This window comes from Dasypus novemcinctus, chromosome 22 (assembly GCF_030445035.2).
Source record: "Dasypus novemcinctus isolate mDasNov1 chromosome 22, mDasNov1.1.hap2, whole genome shotgun sequence".
In the NCBI taxonomy this organism is placed as follows: Eukaryota; Metazoa; Chordata; class Mammalia; order Cingulata; family Dasypodidae; genus Dasypus; species Dasypus novemcinctus.
The window spans coordinates 36,351,771-36,367,615 of NC_080694.1; the positions used below are offsets into that span (position 1 = coordinate 36,351,771).

A 15,845-nucleotide genomic window follows, 5' to 3' on the forward strand; every position below is an offset into this window, starting at 1 on the left:
ACTCCCCGCTCCATTCAGTGGCTTCCTCTTTATACAGCTGTGTACTCTTCCTCGTAATGTTTTTAGCTTCTATTTGGCAAATGTACACGAGAACTATTTCCCCAAAAATGTTACAAGTGGTTATCTGGACTGATGAGATACTGATGACTTGCCATGTTCACCTTTGTTGTGTGTTTTCAAAGTCTGGGCCTTAAACAAGTATTACTTTGGTCATTTCATTACAGTTGAGGAGACCATTCTGGCTCTCATGTGAACACAGCATGGCTGGTATTTCCTGTGTTTGGAACTCCACGTTTAGTAATACTTTCTATGACTCCGTCTTTTTCAAAGTTACTTAACACCTTTGACTCCTGTAAACCCTGTCGTTAACTTACTCCCCCCACCCCCACCCAGTTCTTTTGTACATGAAATGTTGCCAAATCAGGGATTTCCCACCCCATTTTCTTTTTTTTTTTTTAAAGATTTATTTTATTTCTTTCTCTCTCCTCCCCCCCCCCCCCCAGTTGTCTGTTCTCTGTGTCTATTTGCTGCGGCTTCTTCTTTGTTTTCTGTTGTTTTCCACGGCACAGGAATCTGTGTTTCTTTTTGTTGCGTCATCTTGCTGCATCAACTCTCCGTGTGTGCAGCGCCATACTTAGGCAGGCTGCACTTTCTTTTGCACTGGGCAGCTCTCCTAACGGGGTGCACTCTTTGCGTGTGGGGCTCCCCTATGCGGGGGACACCCCTGCGTGGCAGGGCACTCCTTGCGCGCATCAGCACTGTGCATGGGCCAGCTCCACACGGGTCAAGGAGGCCCAGGGTTTGAACGCGGACCTCCCATGTGGTAGGTGGATGCCCTATCCACTGGGCCACTTCCCCCCATTTTCTTCTTTATGAGTATCTCTTAAGATTAAAGTCCTTCCTGTGATGTCAATGGGTACTAATATATTAGGCCACTTGTATAACCATCATAATTGTTTTTTCTGCTAGGTTGTGAGTTAGCAAATCAGGCATACCATGCAGGATTCCCATGCATCTCCCCACCACCGGCACCCTCCATTGTTGTGACACATTTGTTACAGATGATGAAAGAACATCATTACAATAACAGCATTACTTTTTAAAAAGGACCTTCATGATCTGATTCAAATGGTAAGAATTTCAGGAACTGTCCTGGGCCTCAGTCCAAGGCACATACTTTGTGAGTAAAAGGAAGGGGCCTTTTGCTCCTGGCTGCTTCTTCCCATCACGGAGTCACAAAATATTCTTGGAATATAACCTCCTGCAAAAATGACTATGTAGGAAAATTCAAGGCACTGGTAACCTGTGGGGAACAGGAAGGAAGATGATATGCTCTATTTCTTCCGGGTTTCTAACACAAGGGAAGTTGCTTTATTCTATATGCTCTCTGTGTATGAAGTACTGCACGATAAAAATTTAAAAGATTGAATTAAAAATGAACTTGTGGAGTTGGTTTAAAGTGAGAAGGAAATTCTCAGCATCCCTTGAATTCTGAGTTTAAAAAAAAAAAGTTAATGGAGAAAAAAAATGGGAGAAGGCATTTGATGAGCAAAAGGAAAAGAAGGAAAAAAGTATTAGATTTAAGATGGAGAAGGTATACGATATAATAATGGAAGAAAATAGACACGGGCAGAACGAGGAAGGTTGGAAGGCAGACTGTGGTTGGCGGGATTGCTCTGGTTAGGAAGGAGCTGGGGTTGTAGAGATGCAGTGTGGATGGTGAGAGCCCATGGCCTACAGAGCCACGGGGAGAGGAACGCTGGCAATGAAAAGCCGAGTCAGACCCTCCAGGAGCTGTCAGCAAATCTGGGCTACCCCCGGTCATCTGCCTCACCAGCTAAGGGATCGGTTTCCTGCCATGGTCCAGCCCGGGTGGCCCAAAGCCAGGAGGCACCGGCTGACGTCCTGAGCCGGCAAGGCATTCCCTCGCGCTCCGGACATAGGGTGAGATAAGCGCCCATGTCTCCCACGGGTCTCACGGGCTGCCCCTTCCTCTCGTCCTCCAGGGCCTGAGCAGTAGTCACCTGAGACTCCATCAAGAGCAGCCCTACAAACCGGAGGAAGAAGGGCAAGCACTCTGCAAGCAAAGCTGGCAGGTAGGCCTGCAGGGGCTCCCCTCTCGCAGGAGGGCAAAATAACTCCAGCCGGATTAAACCCTACAGTCTATGTGATGATGACATGTGGGAAAAAGTGAGTTGTGTTTAAAAAAAAAAAAACCGCACAAAGAAGTTTCAATTGTGCTGTCAACAAACATGAAAATTGGCTTTGTTTCTTTGCTTTCAAATGTCCCTTTCCCATTCTTTCTTGATTCCTGGGGTTGAACACGTCGCTCATTTCTCACTCTGGGTTGGGTTTTGTTTATGTGTATTGTTTACTGTGGTAACATTTCTCTATACCATGCACCACAAAATTTCCCATTCACCTGTTTTTAAGTGTACAATTCGGTGGTACTAATTGCATTCACAATATTGTGCCACCATTGCCAAAATGCTTTCATCACCCCAAACAGAAACTCTGTACCTGTTTAGCTAGAACTTCCCCTTCCCCCTTCCTCCGTGCCCCTGGTAACCTCTAATTTGCTTATTCTAGATGTTCCATATAAGGGGGTTTATATCATATTTGACCTGTTGTGGCCAGCTTCTTGCACACAGCATAACGTTTTCAAGGTTCATCCATGTCGTCGCATGAATCAGAGCTTGGTTCCTTTTTATGGCTGAATAGTAGTCCATTGTGTGTATATACCACATATTGTCTATCCACTCCTCTGTTGATGGACACTTCAGTTGCCACTTTTGGGTTCTCTTTTTTTTTTTCTTTATTTTTTTGTAATTTACATTCAAAAAATATAAGAGGTTCCCGGACACCCCCCACCCCCTCACCCCATGGGCTCTCTTGAATAATGCTGCTATCAACATTGGCGTGTAAGTATCTAATCAAGAAGTGGAATTGCCGGGTCCTGTGGTAATTCCAGGTTCAGCTGTCTGAGAAACCACCCAACTGTTTTCCACAGGAGCTGCGCGGTTTTAGATTCCAACAAGCCATACCCAAGGATTCTTATTTCTCTGTGGTCTGGCCTACACTTGTTATTTCTGTCTTTCATCATAGCCATGGGAGTGGGTGTGAAGTGGCATCCTTTTTAAGAACAGCCTTGTTCTTGTCTTCTTGTCATGAAGATTCCATTTCAGGGAGCAGATGTGGCTCAGAAGTTGAGCGCCTGCTTCCCACACAGGAGGTCCGGGTTCGGTTCTCGGTGCCTCTGGTACCTAAAAAAAAAAAAAGATTCCATCTCAGACATGACAAAGGCCAGCTGGGCAAAAAAATCAAAAATTAATTCCACATCCCTTTTCCCTTGGGCCCCCAGCGCCCTTCCGGGCAGGAGCGCTCTTTGGCTCCTGGATTGCCTTCCCTTCTTTTTGCCCCCTCTCCTGCTCCTTCCCGGCCCTCCGGGGTGCGGGGCGCGCGGGAACCACCTGGAGGGAGCAGGGGCCAGTGCTGCTCCTTCCAGCCGCTGCCGCGTTCCCCGGGCAGAACGCCCTTCCCCGCCAGGGCCCTGCTCCGCGGGTCCTGGGGGAGCCTGCGGGGGTCTCCCCCTGGCACTACGGCCCCACCCAGGGGAGGCGCGGGCGGCCCCCGGGTCTGAGCCGGCTCGCGGGCTCCCACCCGGCGGTGCTCCCCGGGCGGAGGGCGGGCCAGGGCCAGCACAAGCTGCCGCGTCGGCCGCACCCCGGGCCCAGGCGCTTCCTCCAGCGCGCCTTCCCTCCCCAGCGGGGAGGCCGGGAAGGCTCCTGCGCCTGCTCCCCGCTCCCCTTCCCCGCTGCTGGCCTGGGCGCTTCGGCCAGGACGTGCCGTCAGACTCCCCAGAGGAAAAGCGGGGCCGTCTCTGCTCACACGGGGACTGGGGACAAAGGGCAGCACCCCCGGGGGCTCTCCCGGCTCGGAGGCGGCGCCTGGCCCGTGCACAGGTGCCTGCACCTCAGCGAGCACCCGGGCAAGGCGGGGCAGCAGCCCCCCTCCGTTTTGAGGTCCCGGGCCACTCACTTCCCCAGAGGAGTAGCTTGTGGCTCAGAATGATGTTTTTAAAAACATTACAAAATAACAAATACCAGATTTTACAGAGGAAGCCAAGTACATCGAAATGCTGTTATCATCACCGTTTTCAAACCTGTTGCTCTAGTAATAAATGCTTATTTATTAGAACATCATGGAACACGTCCTATCAGTCGTTTCTCAGCCTCGATGGGTATAAATGTTATTTTGAGATACCTGCAGCGGCCATACGTGATGGGAAAATACCTGTGATCTCGAGTGGGATGAGGTAGGGTTATTTTTCCCATGCACATTCGTGGGCCCCCCTGAATTCTAGGCACAACCCCCTTACATCTGTGAATTGAGAATCTCGCCCTGGCCGGAAGGCTGCCTGCTAGAGGAAGTCCCCCTCGCAGCGTTCCTTTCTGTCCTGTTTATATAGGCCAGCTGGGGTGGAGATGAGGTGGCTGCACAGCCGGTTTGGTGGCCTCCTGGCGAGGCTCGCACGACTGCCTAGCAGCTCCCTTCAGAATTAATGTGGAAAAGTAACATATATATAAAGGAATTAACGTGGAGAAATTAAAGTCAATGGCCCTCAGCTTTGGGACCCACAACTCAGTGAAAACAAGAAAAGTCCCACTAAATGACCTCTTGCTGTGAATTCTGTTTATATCTGTGTTCTGGAACTCATGCCCAAGATGGAGAAATATTTGCAACAAAAATTGCAGAAAAGACACTAATAGTCTTACATTGTGGCATAATTATAAATATCATATAAATCAATAATATTTTTAAAAACCCTATAAATAGCTGTTCTGGACAATTTGGTACCCTTCTTTCTGCCCTAATTCCACCATATCTACCTCCTTCAGCCCAGCTCCATCTCTTTTGTCCAGGAAGATGGGTGAGTGTTCCCAGATCAGTTCAAGATTTGGTTACTGACCACTGACTCAAACCAGACTTGGCTCAGCGAAACCTGGGCCAAAGTGGACCTGAAGTCCTACCCTGGAACGGAAATGAATTATCTTCAGAGTCTGCATTCCAGGATACACCTAATGAGAAGCAATAACTTCACAATAGGGTGCAAGAAAATTCCTGAGAGGTAAAGTATTATATGTACCTAGAGCACATCATGCTACCTGGGAAAGCATGGGGTTTGGAGTCACAACAAACTTGGATTCAAACACTGGTTCTACTGCCTTTTACTATTATATATATGCAACCTGGGCCAGATGCTTATCTCCCAAAATCTTGGTTTATCCATCTGTCAAATGGTAATAATGCCAATCTCATAGAATTGCTGTGTGTGAGGGTGAGAGATAATACTGAGATCCTTACCTCACACCATGTACACGAAAGACCTTGGAGGGCTTAAAGAAATAAATATTAAAATAAAGTATTAAAACATTTAGAAATATAGGATATCTTCATGGCCTTGAAGTGGGAAAGGATTTCTAACAGAAAGCCCAAAAAAGACAAACAATAAAATATTTAAATACTGGACTCTAAGTCAAAAACTCCAACACAACAATAAACAGGTTACAAGAAGTGAAAAGACAGATTAAAAACAGACAGAAGATATTTGTATATATAAAACAAACAAAGCATTGGTATATGGAACAACTAAAATCTTTTAAATGCATTTTTAAAAGAAAACCCAATAGAAAAATGAACAAAGAATATGAAGAATGATTCGCTGAAGTAACCACTACATCAACAAATAAATGCTTTCAAATACCCAAAGCCACACCAAATATTGTTTACAGAAGCATATCTGTGCAGTAAAAGTATGAACACCTGACTGGATACACACTAAATTTCTCATAGGGAAGAAAATCGAGATAGAAACATAGAAACAACTGATATTGTACTTTCCTATACTTTTAAAAAACTTTCGTATGAAGTATTAAGGAGATATAAGCCTTAGTATAAAGTACAAAGGAGAATGCATGATCTGTATTAGTCATTTATTAAATTATACCTGTTTTATTTAAATTTTCAAGTATAATTAACTAAATATACTTCGTTCCACGTTGTGTCCTAACTACATCAAATCAGTACTTTCTCCCTACTAGGCAGAGCTGGGAAGAGCTAACAGCAGGCTCTGTGTAATGAGGAACAAATGAAATTAGGGTCTAGCCCCACCTTAAGCCAAGGATTCTCAAAGGGGGACAAATTTGACTCCCAGGGAACACTTGGCATTGTCTGGAGGCATTTTGGTTATCACTACTGGGGGAGGGGGGGATGCCTCTGAAAAGTAATGGGTAGAGGTCAGGGGTGCTGCTCTACATCCTACAGTGCACAAGACAAATAATTATCTGGTACAAAATGTCAACAGTCCCAAGGTTGAAATTCCTGTGTAGGTCCATGGAAGGCAAAATAAATATCTGTTCAACTGAATTTAACATACTAAATTTGACTACTTTTCTGATGAGTCTTTTTTCCTAAATTATCTGACAAGTAAGACCACTCCTTCCTTTTCTTTGTGACACTGGACACTGGGCTACACCAAAGCGCTTGAGTAACAGAGCTACTCCTGCCCAAATCACAGCCTCTGGTTCTTCCTGGTATCCACAGTTGTCATTTGTCAGAGGGGGCCCACACCCTGTAATCACGGTAATTGGACAAACCCTATGGAACTTTTCCAGTCCTCCAGAAATGAATCAGGCGTGCATCCTCCATCAGCAGCCCCGGCCGTTTCCATGCTAAAGGAAGCAACAAGGAAACATAGGAAACAGTTCAGCCGATGGGAGGACCTGACCACAAACCCACAACCCTAAATGCCCTGCGCCTTATTCTTCAAGCTCAATGGGTGGGAGTGGATGTGGCTCGGGCTCTACGTCGTAAAAACAAACAACCAGCAAACAAACAACAAAACCAACTCAGAGGAGCCAATGTGGCTCAACGGTTGAGGGCTGGTTTCCCGCATACGAGGTACGGGGTTCAATCTCTGGCCCCAGTACCTTGAAAAAAAGAGTTCATTTGGTCAAATCATGCATGAAGAGTCTATCAATCATTAGATTCAGCTTCATATAATTAAAAAATACAGTGGCATAAATAAGATCGTTTATTATTATTATTTCTCTCAGCTAAATCTAGAGAGGCAATCCAGCACTGGTTTGCTAGTTCTGTGACGTCCTCAGGGAGCCATGCTCCTTCAGCTCGATATGGCTCTCAATCACATAAACCACGATGGCAACTCAAATTACAACCAGCATGTTCAAATCAGCGTGGCAGGTGGAGGGAGAAAGGCATGCCCCTTCCTTTTTTTTTATTTTAAACTGGAAGTTGCATCTGTATTTACACCCAGAAACTCTTTTCTTTTTTTTAATGTATTTATTTCTTTCCCCTTCCCCCCCGCCCCAGTTGTCTGTCCTCTGTGTCCATTTGCTGCGCGTTCTTCTTTGTCCGCTTCTGTTGTTGTCAGCGGCACTGGGAATCTGTGTTTCTTTTTGTTGTGTCATCTTGCTATGGCAGCTCTCCGTGTGTGCGGTGCCATTCCTGGGCAGGCTGCACTTTCTTTAGCGCTGGGCGGTTCTCCTTACAGGGCACACTTCTTGCACATGGGACTCCACTACGCGGGGCACCCGTGTGGCACAGCACTCCTTACGCACATCAGCACTGTGTGTGGGCCAGCTACACACGGGTCAAGGAGGCCCTGGATTTGAACCGTGGACCTCCCGTGTGGTAGACGGACGCCCTAACCACTGGGCCAAGTCCGCTTCCCACCCCTTCTTTTTTAATCGTACTTCCAGGAAGTTCATCTCATCAGTCTGAATGCAATTACTTGGCCATACCTAAGAGTGAGCAGATAGGGAACTACAAATTTTTGGCTGGGCAGCCATGTGCGTAGTTAAAAATTAGGATTCTTTTATTAAAGAAGCAGTAGATGTTGTAGATTTTGGAAAGCAGCTAGCAGTTTTTGCTATAGTCTTCCTCTTTGGCTTCCCAAATATCCATGCACACTCTTTCCATACACAGACCCTTGCACTTCCATCTGCAAAGGAGACAACTCCAAAGTTTTATCCAGGTATTGTTTCTCAACGTCCAGGATTTATGTGCAGTCTTCTCCATCATGTCCATCTCTATCATTCTTGGTCTGGTAATTTATAAAAGGGAAAAATAAGTTATCTGCAATATAAGTGATGGAATAGGAGTAGAATAGTAAAAACTCCTGAGGGAAAGGAAAACAGCAGAGGCATTCTGTTCATAGCAACGAACAAATCCTCCTGAGGAATAGCCAGCCTCCTTCCCTGGGAGTGACTGCATTCCTTGTTTGGACCGTCTGGCAGCTGCTGCCTTGGTAGGAGCTCCCTTGTCCCTTGTATCCCACAACTGCTGGTTTTGCCTTCTAGAAGGTTCTTCCTTATCCATTTTCCTCTGCAAGTACATCTACGTCATGGGCATTAGATGATATGATCTTTGGAGCTGCAAAGTTTTTACAACCACCTTCTTGCTTGTGCAGGTTCAGGGACCCGTGGATTCTTTTGAGCGTTGCTTAATCAGAGGTTTTTGCAGATCACGCTTGAAGTTTCTGGCCAAAACATAGTAAGCTTCCAACCTATTTGCTTCCAGTCAGTTCCAAGTGTGAGTCATCACAGCCTTAAACTATGTATCTACAAACACTTTTTAAGCCTAAAGGGTCTGATATTTCTTGCTAGCTCTTTACACACTGCCCAATACTTCCCTCTCAAACTGGCTACCTTGAAACCACTTGAAATAAACAAATGAAAAACTGGGTGGTACAGCAACACCCTTAATCTGTTCTCTGTGGCTGGGCTTGTTTTCATTGTTCATCTTGCAGAAAATCTTGAAAAGGGGTCAGGGCCACATTTCTACCCCTTCCCCCCACCCCAGAGATGGCTCCCTTGTCTGATGGCTCATTGTTTTTGCTCCTTGTTTGCACTTTTTTTTTTTTTTTTTTTTTTTTGCTTGTTGTCTGCTCGCTGTTTTTTCTTTAGGAGGCACCAGGAACCAAACTTGGGGCCTCCCTTGTGGGAGGCAGGTGCTCAAATGTTTGAGCTAAATCTGCTCCCTGGGCCACATTCTTATCTTCTGCCAAGGCTGGTTTGGCTTGCAGTCCCTTAATTGTGCTTCCATCTGGGAAAAGTAGTTGGACTATTCAGCCCCTCAAGACTCCCGATTACAAGACCCATAGTCAACTTAGATTGCAGATTGCAGGCAGAAACAATCCCTTAGTAAAACTGCTCTCTTCCATCTCTGCTTGCAAGTGGGATAGCTCTAGTCTGAGTTCACATCTTAATCATAATACAATGATTAAAAGGCACAAGAAGCAGCCAATGCAAAATGTTCATATTTGCTTCCCTTTTTGCCATAGTTTGCATGTTGTTTACTTTATGTGATTCAGCAGGTAGGAGATTTTGATCAAATGTTTTACTACTGTATAACAAGGATCACCAACCAACAATACCGATTTCATCACCTCCCACTTACCTTATCCTCTCCACTAAAACTGAATTTTATTACTTACAGCACCCAATTCCCATGCGTAAAATTCCTTATTAATTAGGATGATGTTAAGCTGCGTAAAATAAGAAAATGTAAAATAACCATAGTTTAAACATAGACCAGGGTGCTAAACACACACAGATGTGACTATGAGGTATATAATAGGATAAGAAATATTTATTCATTGTAACAGTTCCTAGTGACTATTTGTACCTAACAGTTCATGATTAAATAAAACATCCACGAGAGAGTGTGGTAATGGCAACTTTTCCCAAACCTTTTCACAAACTAGAACAGGATTTGGGTTGATGTTTCTCCTAAGGAGAACTTCAAAGATTTCTTGATAATGTAGAATAATTCCTGGCTCAAAAAAAAAAAAAAACAACAGAAGTTGGCAATGGAAGAGTGGGGGAAATAATTGCTGCAGAGCAGGAAAAGCAAGGTTAGATGAGAGTTAAGAAGGAAGACTTGGAGACAAAAGAAGGGTGGTGGGGGCCCACCAATCCAGAATCTGATTCTAGGCTGTGACATTTTGAGAAGCAAAGAGAAAGAAAGATGCTGAAATCAAGAGGAGTCCAGAGTCATTCTGCAGCCACCGATTATAATACCCAACATTTTTGACACTGTTCCAGACAATGGACTGATTTCTTTACTTAAACACATCTTTCAAAAGCTAATGAGGGGAACCAGACGTGGCTCAACTGATAGAGCATCCATCTACCATATGGAGGGTCCATGGTTCGATCCCCAGGGCCTCCTGACCCATGTGGTGAGCTGGCCCACGCGCTGTGCTGCTGCACGCAAGGAGTGCCCTGCCATGCAGGGACTCCCCCACGTAGGGGTGCCCCACGTGCAAGGACCATGCCCCACAAGGAGAGGAGCCCCATGTGGAAAAAGCACAGCCCGCCCAGGAGTGGCACAGTACACAGAGCTGACGCAGCAAGATGACACAACAAAAAAGAGATGCAGTTTCCCACTGCCACCAGATAATGCAAGCGGACACAGAAGAACACACAGTGAATGGACAGAGAGCAGACAATGGAGGGGGTGGGGAGGAGCGAGAAATAAATTAAATAAATCTTTAAAAACAAAAAAAAGCAAAAAAGTTTATGAGGCAAATACTATTATCACCAATTTACTGATAAGGAAACTAAGAATTAAAGAGGTTAAATAATATATCCAAGGCCATAGCAAATAGCAGAGGCAAGACATGGTCTCAGAAACCAAAGCTAATCTCTTAATCACTAAGGTACATGGTTTATGATGGTGGATTTTTGGTTTGTTTGTTTTTTTTTCTCAAAGGAATGACCCATAGCCACATTAATTATTGAAGCACTAGACAGTCCCTTGTCACCTGCATAATCAGCCTGATTTCATTCTGAGGAAAGTCACTCCAGCATATATTTCTAATTGCTATTTTTTGACCACATATTATGGCCTTTATGAGCAGGGGAGAAAAGGGGGGAGGTTAGAATTTAGTAGAAATGAATGAATAGGTGAATATTTTTTTTTAACTGTGAAAACAATATTCTTATTAGTTTCAAAACTAAAACGCATGCTTTATTCACTGCTGTGTATAGATATTGACTTAAAACAATGTTAAAACACAGAATTAACACACTGAACTGTGAAAACACAATCTTGATTAGTTTGGAAACTAACTAAAATACATGCCTTATTCAATGCTAGGTAAGTATGTTTTGAAGAACTTTCATCCTCCTTTCAGAAAATTCCCTTTCTCTTCCTTTCTCCTTTTTCCATCAAATACTTAACAGAGTCTACTCCCCTTCTGACTGGAAATATCACAGGGGACAAAGCTCTTGCACTCATACAACGGGGTGCTAAGTGTCGGTAGAGGTAAGCACAGGTGCTGTGTAAGCACCGAAGAGAAATGTGAAACTCAGTCTTGTAGGGGAAGAGGTATAGGAAGGGCTTCCTTTAGGAGATAATGCTAGGCCAAGACCTAAAAAGATAAAAAGAAATTGGCCAAGCCTAGGCAGGCAGGAAGGCAAGGCAGAAGAGACGATCTCCAGAAGCCCAGAGGTAGAGAAAGCATCTGTTCAGGGAATTTTGGGGTGACGGATGGGGCCATGGCAAGAGTCAGCCTGAAGGCTGGGTTCCAATCATGGAAGTCCTTGTATGGCACACTGACTATTTGGGGCTTTATTCTGAGGGGAATGGAATGTTAAACACAAGCAGATCGGATCAAATAGAAAGATCACTCTAGTTGCCGAGCAGAGAATGGTTTGCAAAAAGACTCTATGTGGAAAACTCACAACTTCTCTAACAAAATATGGTCTAAAAAAGACTTCATATGAGGAAACCAGTCTAGGGAATTCAGTCTTGAGATGGTCATGGCCAGAACTAAGGCACAGCAACAGGAATGGACAGAAATGGGCAGATTGGAATGCTATCGAGGAGGAAGACTCTCAGAACTGGGCGTGTGCTGAGGTATGGTGAATGCAAGAGGAGTCAAGTCCACTGTTGAACTGTCTGGCTTGAGAAATTTGGTCCTAGGCCATTCCTAGGACCAGGACAGGGAGGAGTAGCAGATTCAAGGATAGGTTGAGATCAAATAGAGGTGGGATTTGATGTTCTCCTGGACTGATTGCCACATCATAGGAGTCTAGAGTTCATAGGAGACATCTGGCCTAGACAATGTGTTGAGCTGGTAAAGGATGACATCCTCCAGGAGGAGTAGGGAGACCTCTTTCCCCACTGCTGTTGTAGGCATTCCTCCCATCCTGTTACACACATGTTGACTGGGATCTTCTCATGGTCATAGCCCAGAACCACCCTATCCTTTGTGGCCTTGCCCTATGTTTAGGATAGTTGTCCTGACCCTTATCCATTATTAATTCTGCATCCCTTTCTCCCAGGGCCTATCTTAGGTACTCTGATAAATGATTTAATGCTCAAAAATTAATAGGCATCACAAGAGTGTCTTTCTGTGAGCTAGAGCAGATGTACATCACTATTGCAGGGTGGTGGGAATGCAGAGAATCATGGGAAAAATACTATTAGTGTGAACTATGGACTGGGGTTAATAGCAATACCATAATATTCTTGCATTAATGCCGAAGATGTACTGTGTTGATAATGGGAGGGTATGAAAAAATGTGCCAGATGTACGCTATGGACCATGGTTGGTGGTAATTAGTCTGATGATAGTATCTTATGATCTGTAACAAATGTTCCACCACAGTGTGGTGTGTTGGTGAAGGGATGTTGTATGGGAATTCTACACATGTGCATGATTGTTTTGTAAGTTCACAATTTCTGTAATAAAAATATATTTTAAAAATAAAAATAGTAAGTTGGGTTGGGAGAAAAATACACCAAATGTAAGATATGGACTATAGTTAGTAGTAATATTTTGATGATATTCTTTCATAATTTGTAACAAATATATTGCAATAATGCAAGGTGGTGGTAGTGGGGTGAGGCATGGGACCTCTGTATGATGTTATGCATGTTTGTTTTGTAAGTTCACAACTTTTACTATATACTTATCGTTTATGTATGTTCATGTATGAATGATATACTTCAATAAAAAAATTTTTAATTAATAGGCTTCAATAGTTTATTACCCACAACTTTTTTAAATTTTAATTGATGAGAATCATAAAAATATCAGGTAAGAAGTTTTGGGTATTCAGGGGGTAAGTGGTTAACACAGAAGTGAACAACCTTCTCAAGCCCCCTCGGCTGTGTGTTTATCAAAAATCAAGGATTTGGATGTATCTTTTGATAGGATTGGTATAAATTGCCATTCCAAGACCTTAATTCTTTTCATGTTAGAAAGCCTGTACTTACCTGCAGTAATGGAAAATTAAGTTGTGGCTACTGTAATGCCTGATGTAGACAAAGCAGAACTGGAACTTGGCACCCATTTCCCACCAAGGCAAGGGCGCCAACCTGTAGGTGGCAGAGGAGAAACAACTGTGTTTTGGAAGTCAAATGCTGATACCCTAGGGAAGTTTTCCTACAGTAATCATTAGGGACTCCCAATGATTATTTGACACACTGTACTGCCATTCTTTTGTTTACAAGTTTTTCTTTCCCATTACATTGTAAATTCCAAAAAAGAGAAATATCATACCCATCTTTTTACTCCCTGTAGCAGTTTGACATAGTTATGGATTCCAGAAATAGATAGTGGATTATGTTTGTAAACTGTTCTGAACCTGGGCATGATTAAGTTATGGGTAGGGTTTTAATTGGGCCACCTCATTAGGGCATTGAGTCCCTGCCCCTTGGTGGGTGGGGACTCACAAATAAAAGGCATGGCAAGGGACAGAGTTGAGGGTTCTTAATGTTGGAGTTTTGATGTTGGAGTTTGATGCTGAAGTCTTAAGCTGGAGCCCTGGGGAAAGAGAGACAGAGCCATTCACCTGATAGTCTACAGCTGACCTTGTGGAGTATGGCAAAGCCTGGAGAGAGTCACAGTCTGCAGCTGATCTTGTGGGGAAAACAGAGGAACTGAGCCCAGAGGAACCCGGGAAGCCTGAACCAAGTCTCTTGGTTTACAACTCCCCTTCACTAAAGCCCCTTCACAATCTTATTTCCTTTGCTATTCAAAGCACTCGAATAATTCTTCTCTTCCTAAAAGGCTTGACTAGAAGGAAAGGAAGTATCTTAACTCCTATCATAGAATCTTAAAACTGGAAGGACTCTTAGTGACCACCAAGCTTCTTCACCACTATACAGATGAGAAGTTTGAGCCCCAGGGGCTGACAGTTACTTAGGCACATGTTTAGATAATTTTGGAGCCTGAACCAAAATCACAGTCTCCAAATTTCCAAATCCATGTTCATTCCAATCAATATTCATTTCCTGCTCCCATTTCTCCAAAAGGATGACCAACTCTGAAAATGAAAATTATTTATTTTTTTTGGTGAGTCAGTGTTATCTATGTTGATGAACAAACAAGAGCCCTTGGAAGCAGGGACTGTGCTTTGATTGGTGGTGTATTTCTAGGACCTAATATAGGACCTGGCACAGAATAGTTTTCAATAATTTTTGGGGGGTGTATGGGGGAGTGGATGGGTGAACAGATCCATGAGTCTTCTTCCTGGACTGCCACTGATGCCCAGACATTTATTATAGACTTGTAATGTTTTCTGACTTTGAGAAAGAGGTATTTGACTCTGACTTTTGAATATGCATATGGATAGTGAACCAGGCTGTTATAAAGAATTCTCAGTAACTGTTGATCTAATAAATGCATGAGATTCTTGCTACTCTCAAATAAGTTATAATTTCATTGGGAATCTAAGATACAGACACAAATGGAAATGATTACCAATGTAGATCAACAACGTATTAAATGCCAAGTGACTATAAATGCATAATGGGCTATAAGTAGGGTGATTCTATAAACTGTTTTCCAAAGTGGGACACCATGGAGAATAAAAGAGACCCCATTAATAAGTTTGCTAGGACAATAGGAATAAACTGAGACTGGGACCAACTAGGACAAATGGTCCCAGTAGGTAAATGAGAGTTCATAGGAGAGAGCAAATATTCCCAGGGCAGTGGGGGGAGCCTTTGGGCCTTTTCATATGCTTTTCCCTCAACTTGGAACACTTGTTTCCTGATTCCTAATTGGGTAACTATTACTCAGTCTTCTTAAAATGAGTAAGTATGAAGTACAAAAAATGGGTAGTATGAAAAGAATTAAAGGGAGATTTTATATCTGCTGTGAGTTTGTAGACATGAGTTTTTCTCAGGCACAACTTTCCAGGGCTTTTAACCCCAGGTTTTTAATAAAGTGCCATTTTTAATGGTCTATTGAGGGTAGTCCAGAATTAAAAAAAGAAATGGTGCATAATAAAGGCAGACTTCTACTCTTGCTACCCAGCATCAGCATCACCTGGGAACCTATTGAAACTACAGAATCTCAGGCCTTACCCTACACCCACATTAATTCTCCCAAAAGAGGAAAATGTATTTAAACATTTAAATATAGGTGGGGTGACGTATGGGAATCCTGTAGAGCATGCATGATTGTTTTGTACATTCACAACTTCTCTAATAATTTTTTTAGATTTAAATATTAATTTCTGACTTTGCTCCTGATCCCTTTTATAAAATACATGCAAGGTATGCTTCCTTTTGCTTTTCAGTCATTTAAGTGTCTAGAACTTTAATGATGATAATAAGGACTGTTGTTTACAAAGAGAATAGTAAAATTGGAGTGAAACACCCTATAGTTGCCTGTAGCAGTTTGATATGGTTATGAATTCCAAAAATAGATATTGGATTATGTTTGTAATCTGATCTGTCCTGGGTGTGATTAAGTTACGATTAGGACTTTGATTGGGCCACCTCATTAGAGCACTGAGCCC

The 15,845-nt window shown here is 43.4% G+C and overlaps 1 protein-coding gene across 1 annotated transcript in view; it reads left to right on the forward strand.

The window, feature by feature from the left end:
• CDYL (chromodomain Y like) overlaps positions 1 to 15,845 on the forward strand; it is a 270,153-nt gene that overhangs the window by 18,018 nt on the left and 236,290 nt on the right. The window contains exon 3 of the mRNA XM_058285185.2: positions 2,007 to 2,096. Coding sequence (XP_058141168.1) covers positions 2,007 to 2,096 — 90 coding nt within the window. The remainder of the gene's footprint in view (positions 1 to 2,006; positions 2,097 to 15,845) is intronic.